The sequence below is a fragment of the Carlito syrichta genome, unplaced genomic scaffold (genome assembly GCF_000164805.1).
Source record: "Carlito syrichta isolate Samal-C Ts95f unplaced genomic scaffold, Tarsius_syrichta-2.0.1 Scaffold316502, whole genome shotgun sequence".
NCBI lineage: Eukaryota > Metazoa > Chordata > Mammalia > Primates > Tarsiidae > Carlito > Carlito syrichta.
The window spans coordinates 1,220,220-1,232,886 of NW_007260598.1; the positions used below are offsets into that span (position 1 = coordinate 1,220,220).

A 12,667-nucleotide genomic window follows, 5' to 3' on the forward strand; every position below is an offset into this window, starting at 1 on the left:
TTCAATGAGATCTACTTTGACCACCTTAAAAATGTACCTTCCGGCGGAGCGCAGTGTGACTCAAGCCTGTAATCCTGGCACTTTGGGAGGCCGAGGTGAGCAGAGTGCCTGAGCCCATGGGTTTCAGAACAGCCAGGGCAACTTGGCAAGATCTCATTTCTACAATAAATAAAAAAAGTTAGCCAGGAGCGGTAGCGCACGCCTGTAGTTCTGGCTACTTGGAAGACTGAGGCAGATGGATCACCTGAGCCCAACAGGTTGAACTGGGGTGGCCATGAGCATGCCACTACACTCCAGCCTGGGCAAGAGAGTGAGACTTCAACTAAAAAAAAGCAGAAAAACACCTTTCTACTCACACTCCTAAGCTTCCTTGCCCTGTTCTGGTTTTTCCTCCAAAGCATGTATTTTCTAACATCCCATTTAATTGACTTACTTATTATGCATATTCTTTATTATTGTATGTCTCTTCCCACTAGAATGTAAACCAGTAAGGGCAGAGTTTTTTTGTTTCTTTTATTCATGAATGTAGCTTGGTTTCCTAAAACAGAGCGTGGCATAGGGCATTCACTCAATAATCACTGAATTAAGTAATAGGAACCAAAGACTCACCAGTTTAAAAAGTTTACAGGTTACACAGTTAGGTTAACTCTTACCTCTCTGATGTCTTCTTTCCTATTGTGTTTCATTGGGTTTGATGTTGTAAGCTAGAATTATATCTGAGATTTTCTGATTCTTTTTTGTTTTGTTTTTTTGAGTTGGAGTCTTACTCTGGTGCCCAGCCTGGAGTGCAGTGGCATGCTCATGGCCACTGCAGCCTTGACCTGCTGGCCTCAGGTGATCCTTCTGCCTCAGCCTTCCAAGTAGCTGGAACTACAGGCGTGCACTACCATGCCCAGCTAATTTTTTTATTTTTTTTATTTATTATAGAAATGAGGTCTCACCAAGTTGCTCAGGCTGGTCTCGAATCCCTAGACTCAGACAGTCCTCTCATCTCAGCCTCCTAAAGTACTGGGATTTCAGGCTTGAGACACCGTGGTGCCCAGCCTGATTTTCTGATTCTTTACAGAGTTGATTAGACACTTACAAGGTTTCTCTTTACATTTTCTCATGTATTTTTATGTTGTTGCAAATGATTCAGTGCTATTATAAATACTTAGAGTGCACATATATGCTCCAATCCAACACTTCTAAGTATCTAACCTTTGGAAGCATTTCCTGCTAGTGCATAGGTTTGACTGCTGACTTTGAGGCTCATTGCAATATTATCTAAAAGAGCAAACCAAAATGCAGACGACCTAAATATTTAACCACAGGAAAGTGTTTAAATAAAATATGATGTGTCCTTACTATGGAAGATATTCAGGCATTATAGGAATGGGGGAAATCTGAATATATGTGATATATTGTTTATTGTTAAATAACAAGATATAGAACAGTCTATTGTATAATTCCTTTTTTTTTTTTTTAAAAGAGACTTTGTATACACACACATGTATTTCTTGTTTTCAAGAATTCATTTAAGCCAGGCTCGGTGGCTCAGCCTGTAATCCCAGCACTTTGGGAGGCTGAGGTGAGTGGATTGCCTGAGCCCGCGGGTTCAAGACCCGCCTGGGCAACTTGGCAAGACCTCATCTCTACAATAAATTTTAAAAAATCAGCCGGGCATGGTAGTGCGTGCCTGTAATTCCGGCTTCTCGGAAGGCTGAGGTGGAAGGATCGCTGGAGCCCAGCTGGTCGAGGCTGCGGTGGCCGGGAGCGGCCACTGCACTCCAGTCTGGGCGACAGAGTGAGACTTCAACTCCAAAAAAAAAGAATTCATTTAAGCTTTAGCTGTTTGTATCTTGATTAAGTCGATGATATCAATCAATATATAGATACATTTTTTACAAGACAGGATCTCTCTCTGTCTCCCAGGCTGAAGTGTGGTGGTGCAGTCATAGCTCACTGTAACCTCAAACTTTTGGGCTCAAATGAGCCTCCCACCATGACCTCCTGAGTAGCTGGGACCACATGTGCATATCACCTATGCTTGGCTAATTTTTTGTAGAAATAAGGTCTTGCTGTGTTGCCCATGCTGATCTTGAATGCCTAGCTTTAAACGATTATCCTACCTCAGCCTCCTAAAGTGCTGGGATTATAGGTGTGAGCCACGTGCCCAGCAATCATGATTTTTAAATGAAAAAAAAAAACAGTAAAAATTGAAAGTAAACAGAAGCAGACCATTCCTTCACCATACCTCTCCTCTGCTCTACCTAATCCTACATTTACAGACAAATAGAAAGCTTATGATTAGCATAGAGCTATTGACTCTGAGAAAATGTTCATTGAGTGTATAGTCACTTGATTCAATTAATAGACTAATTTTCTTTCAGGTTCGATCTGGCGCCAATGTTTTAATTTGTGGTCCAAATGGCTGTGGAAAGAGTTCACTTTTCCGTGTTCTTGGTGAAGTAAGTACAAGTTGGCCTCAGAATTTTATAATCTTATTCTGCCATACTGTCTACCACTTTGTATGTTTTATAATTGCTCCCCCACCCTTTTTTTTCCTCTTTTTACAGTTATGGCCTCTTTTTGGAGGACGTCTAACTAAACCTGAGAGAGGAAAGTTATTTTATGTTCCTCAGGTAAGACCTCGTTTGAATTATTTTGTAATCTTTAAGATTTTACAAAATCTTTAATTTTAAAGATCTTCTTACTTATTTTTAACAAATGTACTGCCAATGATTTTTGATCTTCTACTATCAGAGACCTTATATGACCCTTGGAACACTTCGGGACCAAGTGATCTATCCTGATGGACGGGAAGATCAGAAAAAGAAGGGGATATCTGACCTGGTAAGGGCATGCTTATTTCCTAGACCTGCTGCAGATGCTCTACTCAGATTCTTTATTTTTTATTTTTATTTTTTTTTGAGTTGGAGTCTCACTCTGTCACCCAGACTGGAGTGCAGTGGCCGCTCCCGGCCAGTGCAGCCTCGACCTGCTGGGCTCTGGCAATCCTTCTGCCTCAGCCTGCTAAATAGCTGGAACTACAGGCATGCGCCACACGCCCGGCTAATTTTTGATTTATTGTAGAGGTGAGGTCTCGCCAAGTTGCCCAGGTGGGTCTCGAACCCGCGGGCTCAGGCAATCCAGTCACCTCAGCCTCCCAAAGAGCTGGGATTACAGGCTGAGCCACGGAGCCCGGCTAGATTCTTTATCTTAATCAGTTAGTATTTTAAATGCCAGGTGGTGTGTCTTAACCTGCAAAGCCTTCCAAAGCCATGAATTAAGCTTTCCAAGTTGAGCTAAAATGGCAACCACTTTCCTTAAGTATGCCTCATTGAGTATTTAGGCTTATCTTTCACTAGCGTTTGTTTTCTGATGCCTCATTAATTGTGCACACTAGTGTGTCACCCGCTTTAAACCGCTAGATGTATTTTGTCAAGGTTAGTGGAGGCGGAGCTGGAAGGCTTTGAACTACCTTGTGCCATTGAGGTGTTCCTTTAAAGTGATGTTGGCAGTGGAATTATAGTGATTCTAATTTATAAAATAAAGCATGATGAAGAATGTTGATTTACATTAAGCTGATTTCACCTTTCCTCGTTTTGCTGAAAGGTACTGAAGGAATACTTAGACAATGTCCAGTTGGGTCATATCTTTGAACGTGAAGGAGGCTGGGACAGTGTTCAGGACTGGATGGACGTACTTAGTGGAGGAGAAAAGCAAAGAATGGCGGTAAGCACACCAGGAGAAGCTGCATGGACACGCAGTTGGTTCCAAAGCCCAGCACTGGGTTAATCAAGATAGTTTTATCTTCTAGCTTTTCATTTAGCAAACGTTTCAGTAGGGATTGGTTTATATATTTATTTTTTAACCAGGAATTTATATTAAAATAATGTAAACTACTGATTGGTTATACATTGTTCTTTATGTCACAAATTCCAGGAGCAAGAAGATAATGGTGAGGCGACTTATCAGGAAACTACAGGGAAGAAAAGAAAGAACCAAAGTATCTTTAAAAATTGCCCTTGTGCCCGAGTGCTATGACATTGTGGAAGTCCCATACCCTTGTCTCTTGGCCTAATACATTTTCCATACCTCACAGAGCTCAGACTGCTCTGAGCTGTTGTTCTTATCTCATTTCCGCCTTTCAGTAAAAGTCTTTCTTTCTGAAAGCATTGATGATCAACATTTTAGACGTAAATTTGTCTAACCTGAGTGGGAAGACTCATGTCAAAGGAATCTCATCCCACATCAGAGGGAAAGGAGAGAGAACTGTCGCTTGAGACCCTCGTGATTGGCAGCACAGGGACAGAGCTGCAGGATCTCAGCCATCACTTACAGGAGTCTCAGCTTGTTAGATCATTTTTAAGCATCTAGCTATTGTGATTAGTTTTTCATTGTTGACTTTAGAGATCTAGAAATGTGAAGCATAATCACTTTAAGAGTAAAAAATATGATGCAAATAAGGACAGTAATTAACAGAACAATTTTAATTCCAGATCTGAAAAATGTTCCTATTCCTGAAGCTAGCCAAATAAGTATGCCTACTTATCCTGGTCTGAAGAACAAGGTGTTAAAGGTCTCCAGTGATGAATATATCCATTCAGGAGGGGCTGCCTGATACAGTCCCTTCCGTTGTGGCTAGAAGGAGTCCTTTCATTGATTGCGTTTTCCCGTAAACACAATCTGAGGTTCAAGACCATGTTCTTTGATGTCTTCATCTCCTGGGAGCTCGCTGTTGAAAGAATCCTTAGCCGGGTTTGGTGGCTCAGCCTGTAATCCCGCGCCTTTGGGAGGCTGAGGTGAGTGGATTGCCTGAACCCACGGGTTCGAGACCCGCCTGGGCAGCGAGACCTCATCTCTACGATAAATCAAAAAATCAGCCGGGCTTGGTAGTGCATGCCTGTAATTCCAGCTACTCGGAAGGCTGAGGTGGAAGGTTCGCCGGAGCCCAGCAGGTCGAGGCTGTGGTGGCCGGGAGCAGCCACTGCACTCCAGTCTGGGCGACAGAGTGAGACTCCAACTCAAAAAAAAAAAAAAGAAAAGAAAGAATCCTTAATTAATTTAGACTTTCTAGTGAGGAGCTAGTAGGGCCTTGGCAGTAATGAAAAGTATCACCTTTCAGGAGAGCTGATTGGTAGCCCCTTCATCCAAGTGCATGGGCCCTCCCACTGTTATTTCAAAGAAAGAAAAGGAAGAAAACTGGTGTTTTCCAAACGGAAAAGAATATAAGCAGATGGAGGAGCCTTAGGGGATTCGTTTAAATGTTTAACTTATTTGTAAATTGGGAATTCTGAAAAATTCATAAGTATACTGCCAGCACCTATGAAAGGAAAACCTGCAAATCCAATTATATACCATCAATCCATTTTGCTACAAGTTGGGAGAAATTTTGCCGCTCATTAGTCCTAGGGTCTATGGTAATCCTGTTTGAGACCTAAAGTTTCAGTCTCTTCCCTTGGACCACTCTTGTGTCTCACTCAGGCTGTTCTCCCTGAAACAACTGAAGGTACTAGAAATGATCTACTCTAATTTTATCATCATTTTGTTCTTTATTCTGTCCTTGCTCTTTCTTGCCACAATTGTATGTATCTTTGTTTCAAGGCTCAGTATCTATTACTTCAAAGTTACTTAGAAATTTTAAATTTACCTACTACAAAGAAGCATTTGAAAGAAACTATTTTAATTTTTATGACAACTAAATTTATCCCAAACCACGAATAGACACTGTACACGACATATTAAGAATGATACTTTGTTAGCTGGACATGGTAGCACATGCCTGCGTTCTGGCTACTTGGAAGGCAAGAGTCATTTTTTAACTATACATACCATAGTACAGGTAGATCCAAAGGATTTTTTCCCCCTAAGCCTTATGGAAATTAGAGAAAACTATAGCCAAGGAAAGAAAGCAAAATATATGACTCATGGCAGAATTTCTTCCCTATGTCTTCAGATTTTATAGGCTACCTTTTCTCCTCTCTCTCTGCTGCCCGAATCTGGATATTCTACCTTTTTGTTGTTTCCTAGTCCCTGGTTCTGCAGGTTGTTTTTCCTAAAATCTTACACACTCTATATGAAGTTAATATTATCTTCATATTGTGAGTTGCCTGGCTAGTGCTGTAACATGAAATTAATCTAGTGTGAAGAATGAGTCATAAACAAAAAGAGATATTAGCTATACCTAAAATGGAAATCAGACTGAAGGAGTGGAAATTTGAAATGATTGGGCATTTCTAGAGTCAACTTAGAAGATGACTAGAAATAACTACAAGTCAAGAAAACAAATTTAAATTTCTATACCATGACTTCAAAAGATTGGAAGGATAGGTTCACAAATGGACACAATGGAATTCTGTGTATGTGTAGTATAAGGTATAGAGGGAGTCATTTTTATTTGATGATTAGAAATTCAAGGTTGTGTCTAGAGCAGTGGGAAGATATCCCACATTTTTTAAGAGTAAAGGGGACGGGGGATAATCCCAAAATGCCCAGAGGTTCCAGAATAGAGTTGTTTGGGAAATGGTTCACCCATGACACCAGCACATGCAGCTGTAGCATGGCCAGCTGATGGCGGGGTGTGTTCTATGTAAGCCAATGTCTGGAGAATCGATTGTGACCTGTAAAAGAGCCTCTTGCTTTGTTTTAGAGGGGAGGAAAGAGAAGGCTGATGCAGCAGATATTAACATTGGTGAAGTTAGGTAAAGATTATATATATGTTCATTTTACTGTCCTTTCATTTTTTTCTTAGGATTGATCATTGTCAAAGTAAAAAGTTGGGGGAAAGTAGATGTCAATTTTTAGGAAGGACAGACTTGAAAGGCCTAAACCACTTAAAACAATGAAAACAATGAATCTGTGAGAGTGAAGGTATAAAACGAATGAACCAGAGGAACTTGTGGGTAAGAAAGATCAGGATTTGAATCTGGGACATGAGAGAGAATAATATTACTGAATGAAGGGCAGTCCAGTGAATACATTTTTAAAAGTCCCGTGAAAAAGGTCAGCGCAAAATTCAAGTGGTATAATTCCCACCGCGTCAGCTGAGAATCTGCCCTGTGCAAGGCCCTGTGCTGGAGCTGGCTCTTACAGCCTAAGTGGGAGTTCCGACAGTCTCAGCCAACCGCACCCCTAGGCATCTGGCAGTTGTCGTTACAATGGTAGCTACTTGAGATTATGATGAGGGGGAGAGTGTTGAGTAGCAGATATGCTTCATCCCCTGACAGCCCTGGGACGGAAGGATGGCCAGGAGAGACTGGAAAGCTGCAGCAGGGAGCAGAGAACAAAGGCGCAGGTGCAGGGCTTTGATCCAGCGCGTCTGTAACGTTAAGTGCAGGTGGATTTGTCAGGTCTCTCTCATTGCCCTTGAAGTCTCAAGGGACATTTCCCTTCCTTTGTCGACCCATTTGACCCTGGCTCTCATCAGCCGAGATTGCTCCAGCTGCCGTCCTATGTTGAGATGTCTTATGTCTCTGGCCAGAAGTTGTCTTTCCCACTCCAATATTCTTGCTCTTCCTATTTAGTAATGAGTTTTCTTATCTTCAGTTATGAAAAAGTATATGTGATGTGAAAAGTTGGCCAGACCCCTACAAGAGACACCACTGTTATTAATTCTTTAGTGTGGTTTTTAAATCTATTTTTGTAATTCTTCTTTTACCTTAAATTGACAACCACACCCCTTCTTCAAACTCTCTGTGATCTCTAGAATATTGATCCTACCCTTTTCTTACAACTGACCAGGTCCTTTCTGACTCTGCCTCTTTCCTGTCCAGTACAGACAACAGAGTCCGGGGCCTGGTGCATGGGAGATGGGATATGTTCATTAAGAAATAAACACTGATTCCTTCCCCTTAACTTCCTTTTCCACATATCGTTTCATCATATTACCTAAATCCCAACCCAAGAATAATTGTTTACCTTGACATTTCTCAACCCAGACTTCTGAGCACAGCTGAAAAAAATCAGAAAATGACATATGGGTTGGTGCCAGCACACTCTCATGCCTTATGGTCTTTTTTTTTGAGTTGGAGTCTCACTCTATAGCCCAGGCTGGAGTACAGTGTCACACTCAAGGCCACCCCTGCGTTGGCCTGCTGGGCTCTGGTGATCCTTCCACCTCAGCCTTCCAAGTACCTGGAACTACAGGCGTGTGCTACCGTGCCTGGCTAATTTTGTTGTTGTTGTTTGTTTTTGTTTGAGTTGGAGTCTTACTCTGTAGCCCAGACTGGAGTGCAGTGGCCATTCCCGGCCACTGCAGCCTTGACCTGCTGAGCTCCGGCAATTCTTCCGCCTCAGCCTTCCAAGTAGCTGGAACTACAGGCGCGCGCTACCACGCCTGGCTAATTTTTGGATTTATTGTAGAGATGAGGTCTCGCCAAATTGCCCAGGCAGGTCTCGAACCTGCGAGCTCAGGCAATCCACTCACCTCAGCCTCCCAAAGTGCGGGATTACAGGATGAGCCACCGAGCCCGGCTAATTTTTTAATTTATTGTAGGGACGATGTCTTACCAAGTTGCTGAGGCTGGTCTCAAACCCGCGGGCTTAGGAAGCCCACTCACCTTGGCCTCCCAAAGTGCTGGGATTACAGGCTGAGCCACCGAGCCCAGCTGCCTTATGGTCTTAAAGAGGCTCACAGCATGGTTTGGCAGTCATCTTACTTATATTTACCCCTTCCTCTTTTTGTGATAATTTTAAAACTCTCAATCTTGGGTTTTCCACCCCATTACTTACCCTCCACACTTGGCGGGATAACTTGCCTTCTTCTTAAAGAAGAAAGAGAGACTGCTATTTCAGTGACATGACAGCTCATTTTTATTCAGTGCATGGTAGTTGGTGTACAGTATGTGAGGCACTTTGCAGGTGACCCCATTTAGTCCTCAAAACAGGCCCGTGAGATAAGAACTCGCAATGTCCCGTTTTACAGAGGAAATTGACCCTTAATACAGTTAAGCTGGCCAAGCAAAGACAGCTAATAAATGTGAAAGTGGGTGGTACGGGGAGGTGCTTTTCACACTCAGGCAGTGGTGCGCTGCCAGTGTCCATATACTTACCCCTTGATGCCTTTTTTGTGTTGAGGCATCAAGCAGCTGACAGCCTGTGGGAGAAAGACATGATGAGAAGGGTCCACATGATGGGCAAGTGTGCCGATGAAGCTGTATGGCGTCCCCTGGGAGCCACGTCTTTCCTGACCTCCCCCTTTTGCTGTCTGTGAGGGTATATCATCCTTGTTCCTGAGAAAGGCTGATGGACCAGGCAGGCACAGTGGCTCACGCCTGTAATCCCAGCACTTTGGGAGACTGAGGCGAGAGGATCACTTGAGGCCAGGAGTTTGAGATCAGCCTGGATAACATAGTGAGACCTCATCTCTACAAAAAATCAGAAAATTAGCTGGGCACGGTGGCATGTACCTTTAGTCCCAGCTACTTGGAGGCTGAAACAGAAGGATTGCCTGAGCCCAGGAGGTTGAGGCTATGGTGAGCTGTGATCGTGCCATTCCCCTCCAGTCTGGGTGACAGAGCAAGACCCTGATTCAAAAAAAATGAAAAATAAGGAGCAAGGCCAGTGCCTCTCCCAGTGTTTCATGGGCCCCCTGTCCTCTGACTATCCACCCCTCTCCTTCAGTTATACCTCCTCCCCCAATGGCACCTCCATTTACTCTCTTTTGGTCTTTCTCTTCCCAGAAAATGTTTTCGGGTCTCTCTGATCTAACCTCCATAGCCTGCATCTCTTATTTCTGCACAGTTGACTTCTTCGTGGTCTGCACTTGTTCCTCCCCTTTCTTATTTCATTCAAATATACGTAAACCTCTAGAAGCTGCGTATTTAATCATTTATTGTTAACTATTTGACTTTTCCCCATATGTAAGTGTTAAATATACAGGCTCTGCTTTTGTGGATCTTAAAATTCACAATGCATGAAGTGCTTCAGAGATGTTACAGGAAGGAACTACTTGGATTGTGACTAGGGATTGGGGTAGATTTGTCTGAGAAGGTGACATTAAGTAGAAATGTGAAAACTCTAAGGAACAGAGAAGGCATTTGAGACATAGAAAGCATGACACATGCTAAGTCTCTGAGGCCTGAGACCCGTTGTCCCTAGCGGTTGAGAGGAGGCGGTGTTGGCTGGATGTTGAGGTTAGAGTGTGAGGAGGAATACAGTTGTGCAGGGCCTTGTAACAAGACCATGGAAAGGAATTTGAGTTTTATTTTAAGTGAATTGGGAAGTTGTTGAAGGGTTTTAAGCCAAAGAATAAAGTTCTCTGGTTTACATGTCTGGAAGATTCTCTCTGGTTACATGGAGATGTCTTAGAGAGGAGCAGAAGAGGAGGGAGGAAGCTGTCTGTAGTCATCCAGACAGGAAGTGAGTGAGCTCTGGGCTAAGGGCAAGTCTGTGGAGAGGAGGACAGGTGAGAAGGTAAGTGGACTATCATTTCACACAACTGTCTTAAATGGACTTTTAGGCCATCCTGAAGATGGGGATGGCAGGGACGGTGGGAGGAGGAGAAGGAAGAAGCAAGGCGACCTCCTGTTCTGGCTTCAATGTCTTGTTCAAATGTTCAAGATTAGGAAGGAATGGATTTTAGGGAAAACCTAGAAAATACATAAGCTATCCAAGGAAAAAGTCAGATGGGAATGTTCATATATCTGGAAATTGGAAAAGTATGAGTGAGAGATGCATGTTGGGAGTTCACAGAATATAGTAACATTTGAAATCTTAAGACTAGATGAGCTCACCCTGAGACAACTTAGGAAGAGAGAAAGAACCTGAGATTATCTCTGAGGAGTTCCTGCATTTATGACCAAGCAAAGGAGAAATTGCTGGGAAGGAAACAGAAGACATCCTAAGACGTGGAGGGAAACTTGGGAGCATGGGTTTACCGTCACGTTCTCAAGGAGGGAGTGGTCACCTTACTTGCAGGAAGATACCTTGGGTGACGATAGAAAAGCATCCGTCAGTCTTGCAACATGAAGATCCTTGTTGGGGACAGATGGCAAACATTGGCATATCTGTTAGACAAAGGATGAGAATAAATAGTCCTCAGAAAATGAAATTGCATGTGGAAAATACATATGGAAAATATTCTGCATTCCTGATAACCAAAAAATGTCAATTATAACAATCTTGATGTTAATTTTTATTTGCAACGTTAGCAAAGGCTTTAAAAAATGAGCATAGCCAGTACTGATGGCAGGGTTATAAACCAGGTGCAATAAAAAATGGTGGGAATATTAATTGGTACTGTATGTTACTTAAGTGCTATAATGTTTAAATAGAGGCCTTTTTGCACCTGAGTCATCTAGAGTCTGAATTCCAAAATTTAGTTAAAATATGTACCCTCTAATCTTGTTTGTTGAGTGAACATTCTTTCTTTCTATACTATTTTGAAACTCCTCTCTCATCAAGCTTAGAGCTTTTGTTTTACTCTGAGCAATAAATATTTCCCATGAATTGTGTTTTCCCCTTTGTTTGGATGACAGTAAAAGCAATTGTGTTTGTTTATATTGTTTCTATTTCTAGGAAGTAGATTTTTTTGAGTTAGAATAATTTTTATATTTTTGCTTTACAAGATTGCAAATGCATATTTAATATAAGTTTAAAAGTGTGTTAATTTTAGGTCTGCGTGTATTTTACACAGAGCATTTCCTTTTGTGCTTCAGATGGCAAGGCTGTTTTACCATAAACCCCAGTTCGCCATCTTGGATGAGTGCACGAGTGCGGTCAGTGTGGATGTGGAGGGCTACATTTACAGCCACTGCAGAAAGGTGAGTGGGGCAGGCTCAGCCTCTTCCTGTACTGTGTCCAGCCACGTGTGCATCTGGAGAGAAGATTCCCAGTTACTAAGTAGCAGTAAGTCTATCAAAAGATTCTTGCTTTAATAAAAATGTTTAAACTGGCAATTAGTAGACATGAGTCAAAGAAATTTAATTGTGCATGCATTCTGTATATAATCTCTTCAGCCATTTCTTAGATATGAAACAGTATATTTAACTCTATTTCCCTTTAGCTCATTACTTATACTCAATTAATAATCTGATCCTTTCCAAATTTGTTCTGGAACTTTACCTAAACATCACTTCTTGTTTACCAGGAAAACTCAGTAATAGTATTTGACAATTTGTAATGTATCTATTTTATTCTCTGGCCTGGGCAGTGTTTTACCACAGCTTCTTTTAGCAGCCAAGTCTGTTGCTTTCTACATTGATTTCATTCTTTATTAATTTTTCAATAGTCTCAATTTTTTTTCTTTGAGAAATTGTGATCATTGTTTATACGTGTGTTAGATTTTGAGAGCAACAGTAGTATATCCTCACTTTTATAGTTTCTATGTATGTAATGATATCAGGAGTATTTTTAACGTTTTGTGCCTGTTCTCTGGGCACTTACAATGAATATACAAAGTTGTGAATGGTGTGTAGTTATAACAGATACAGACACAGTGGGATGAATTCCCACTCATCCCAGTGTGCTCGGGAATCAGCAGCACCAGTATCACTTGGGAGTTTGTTAGAAATGCAAAATGACAAGCCCAATAAATAAGAATCTGCCCTTTCACAAAATTCCCAGGTGATTCAAATGCATATTAAAGTTTGAGAGAAGCACTTATGTGGAGATAAGAGAATAAATGTGTTATATTCATCATTGTAGAAAGACTTTACTGATTTTATCTTTTTTTTTTTTTTTT

General features: G+C 41.8%; 1 protein-coding gene across 1 annotated transcript in view; it reads left to right on the forward strand.

Moving 5' to 3' along the window:
* Nucleotides 1–12,667, forward strand: part of ABCD3 (ATP binding cassette subfamily D member 3) — a 79,517-nt gene that overhangs the window by 60,781 nt on the left and 6,069 nt on the right. Inside the window, exons 17-21 of the mRNA XM_021707319.1 lie at nucleotides 2,373–2,450; nucleotides 2,559–2,624; nucleotides 2,746–2,835; nucleotides 3,598–3,717; nucleotides 11,643–11,747. Coding sequence (XP_021562994.1) covers nucleotides 2,373–2,450; nucleotides 2,559–2,624; nucleotides 2,746–2,835; nucleotides 3,598–3,717; nucleotides 11,643–11,747 — 459 coding nt within the window. The remainder of the gene's footprint in view (nucleotides 1–2,372; nucleotides 2,451–2,558; nucleotides 2,625–2,745; nucleotides 2,836–3,597; nucleotides 3,718–11,642; nucleotides 11,748–12,667) is intronic.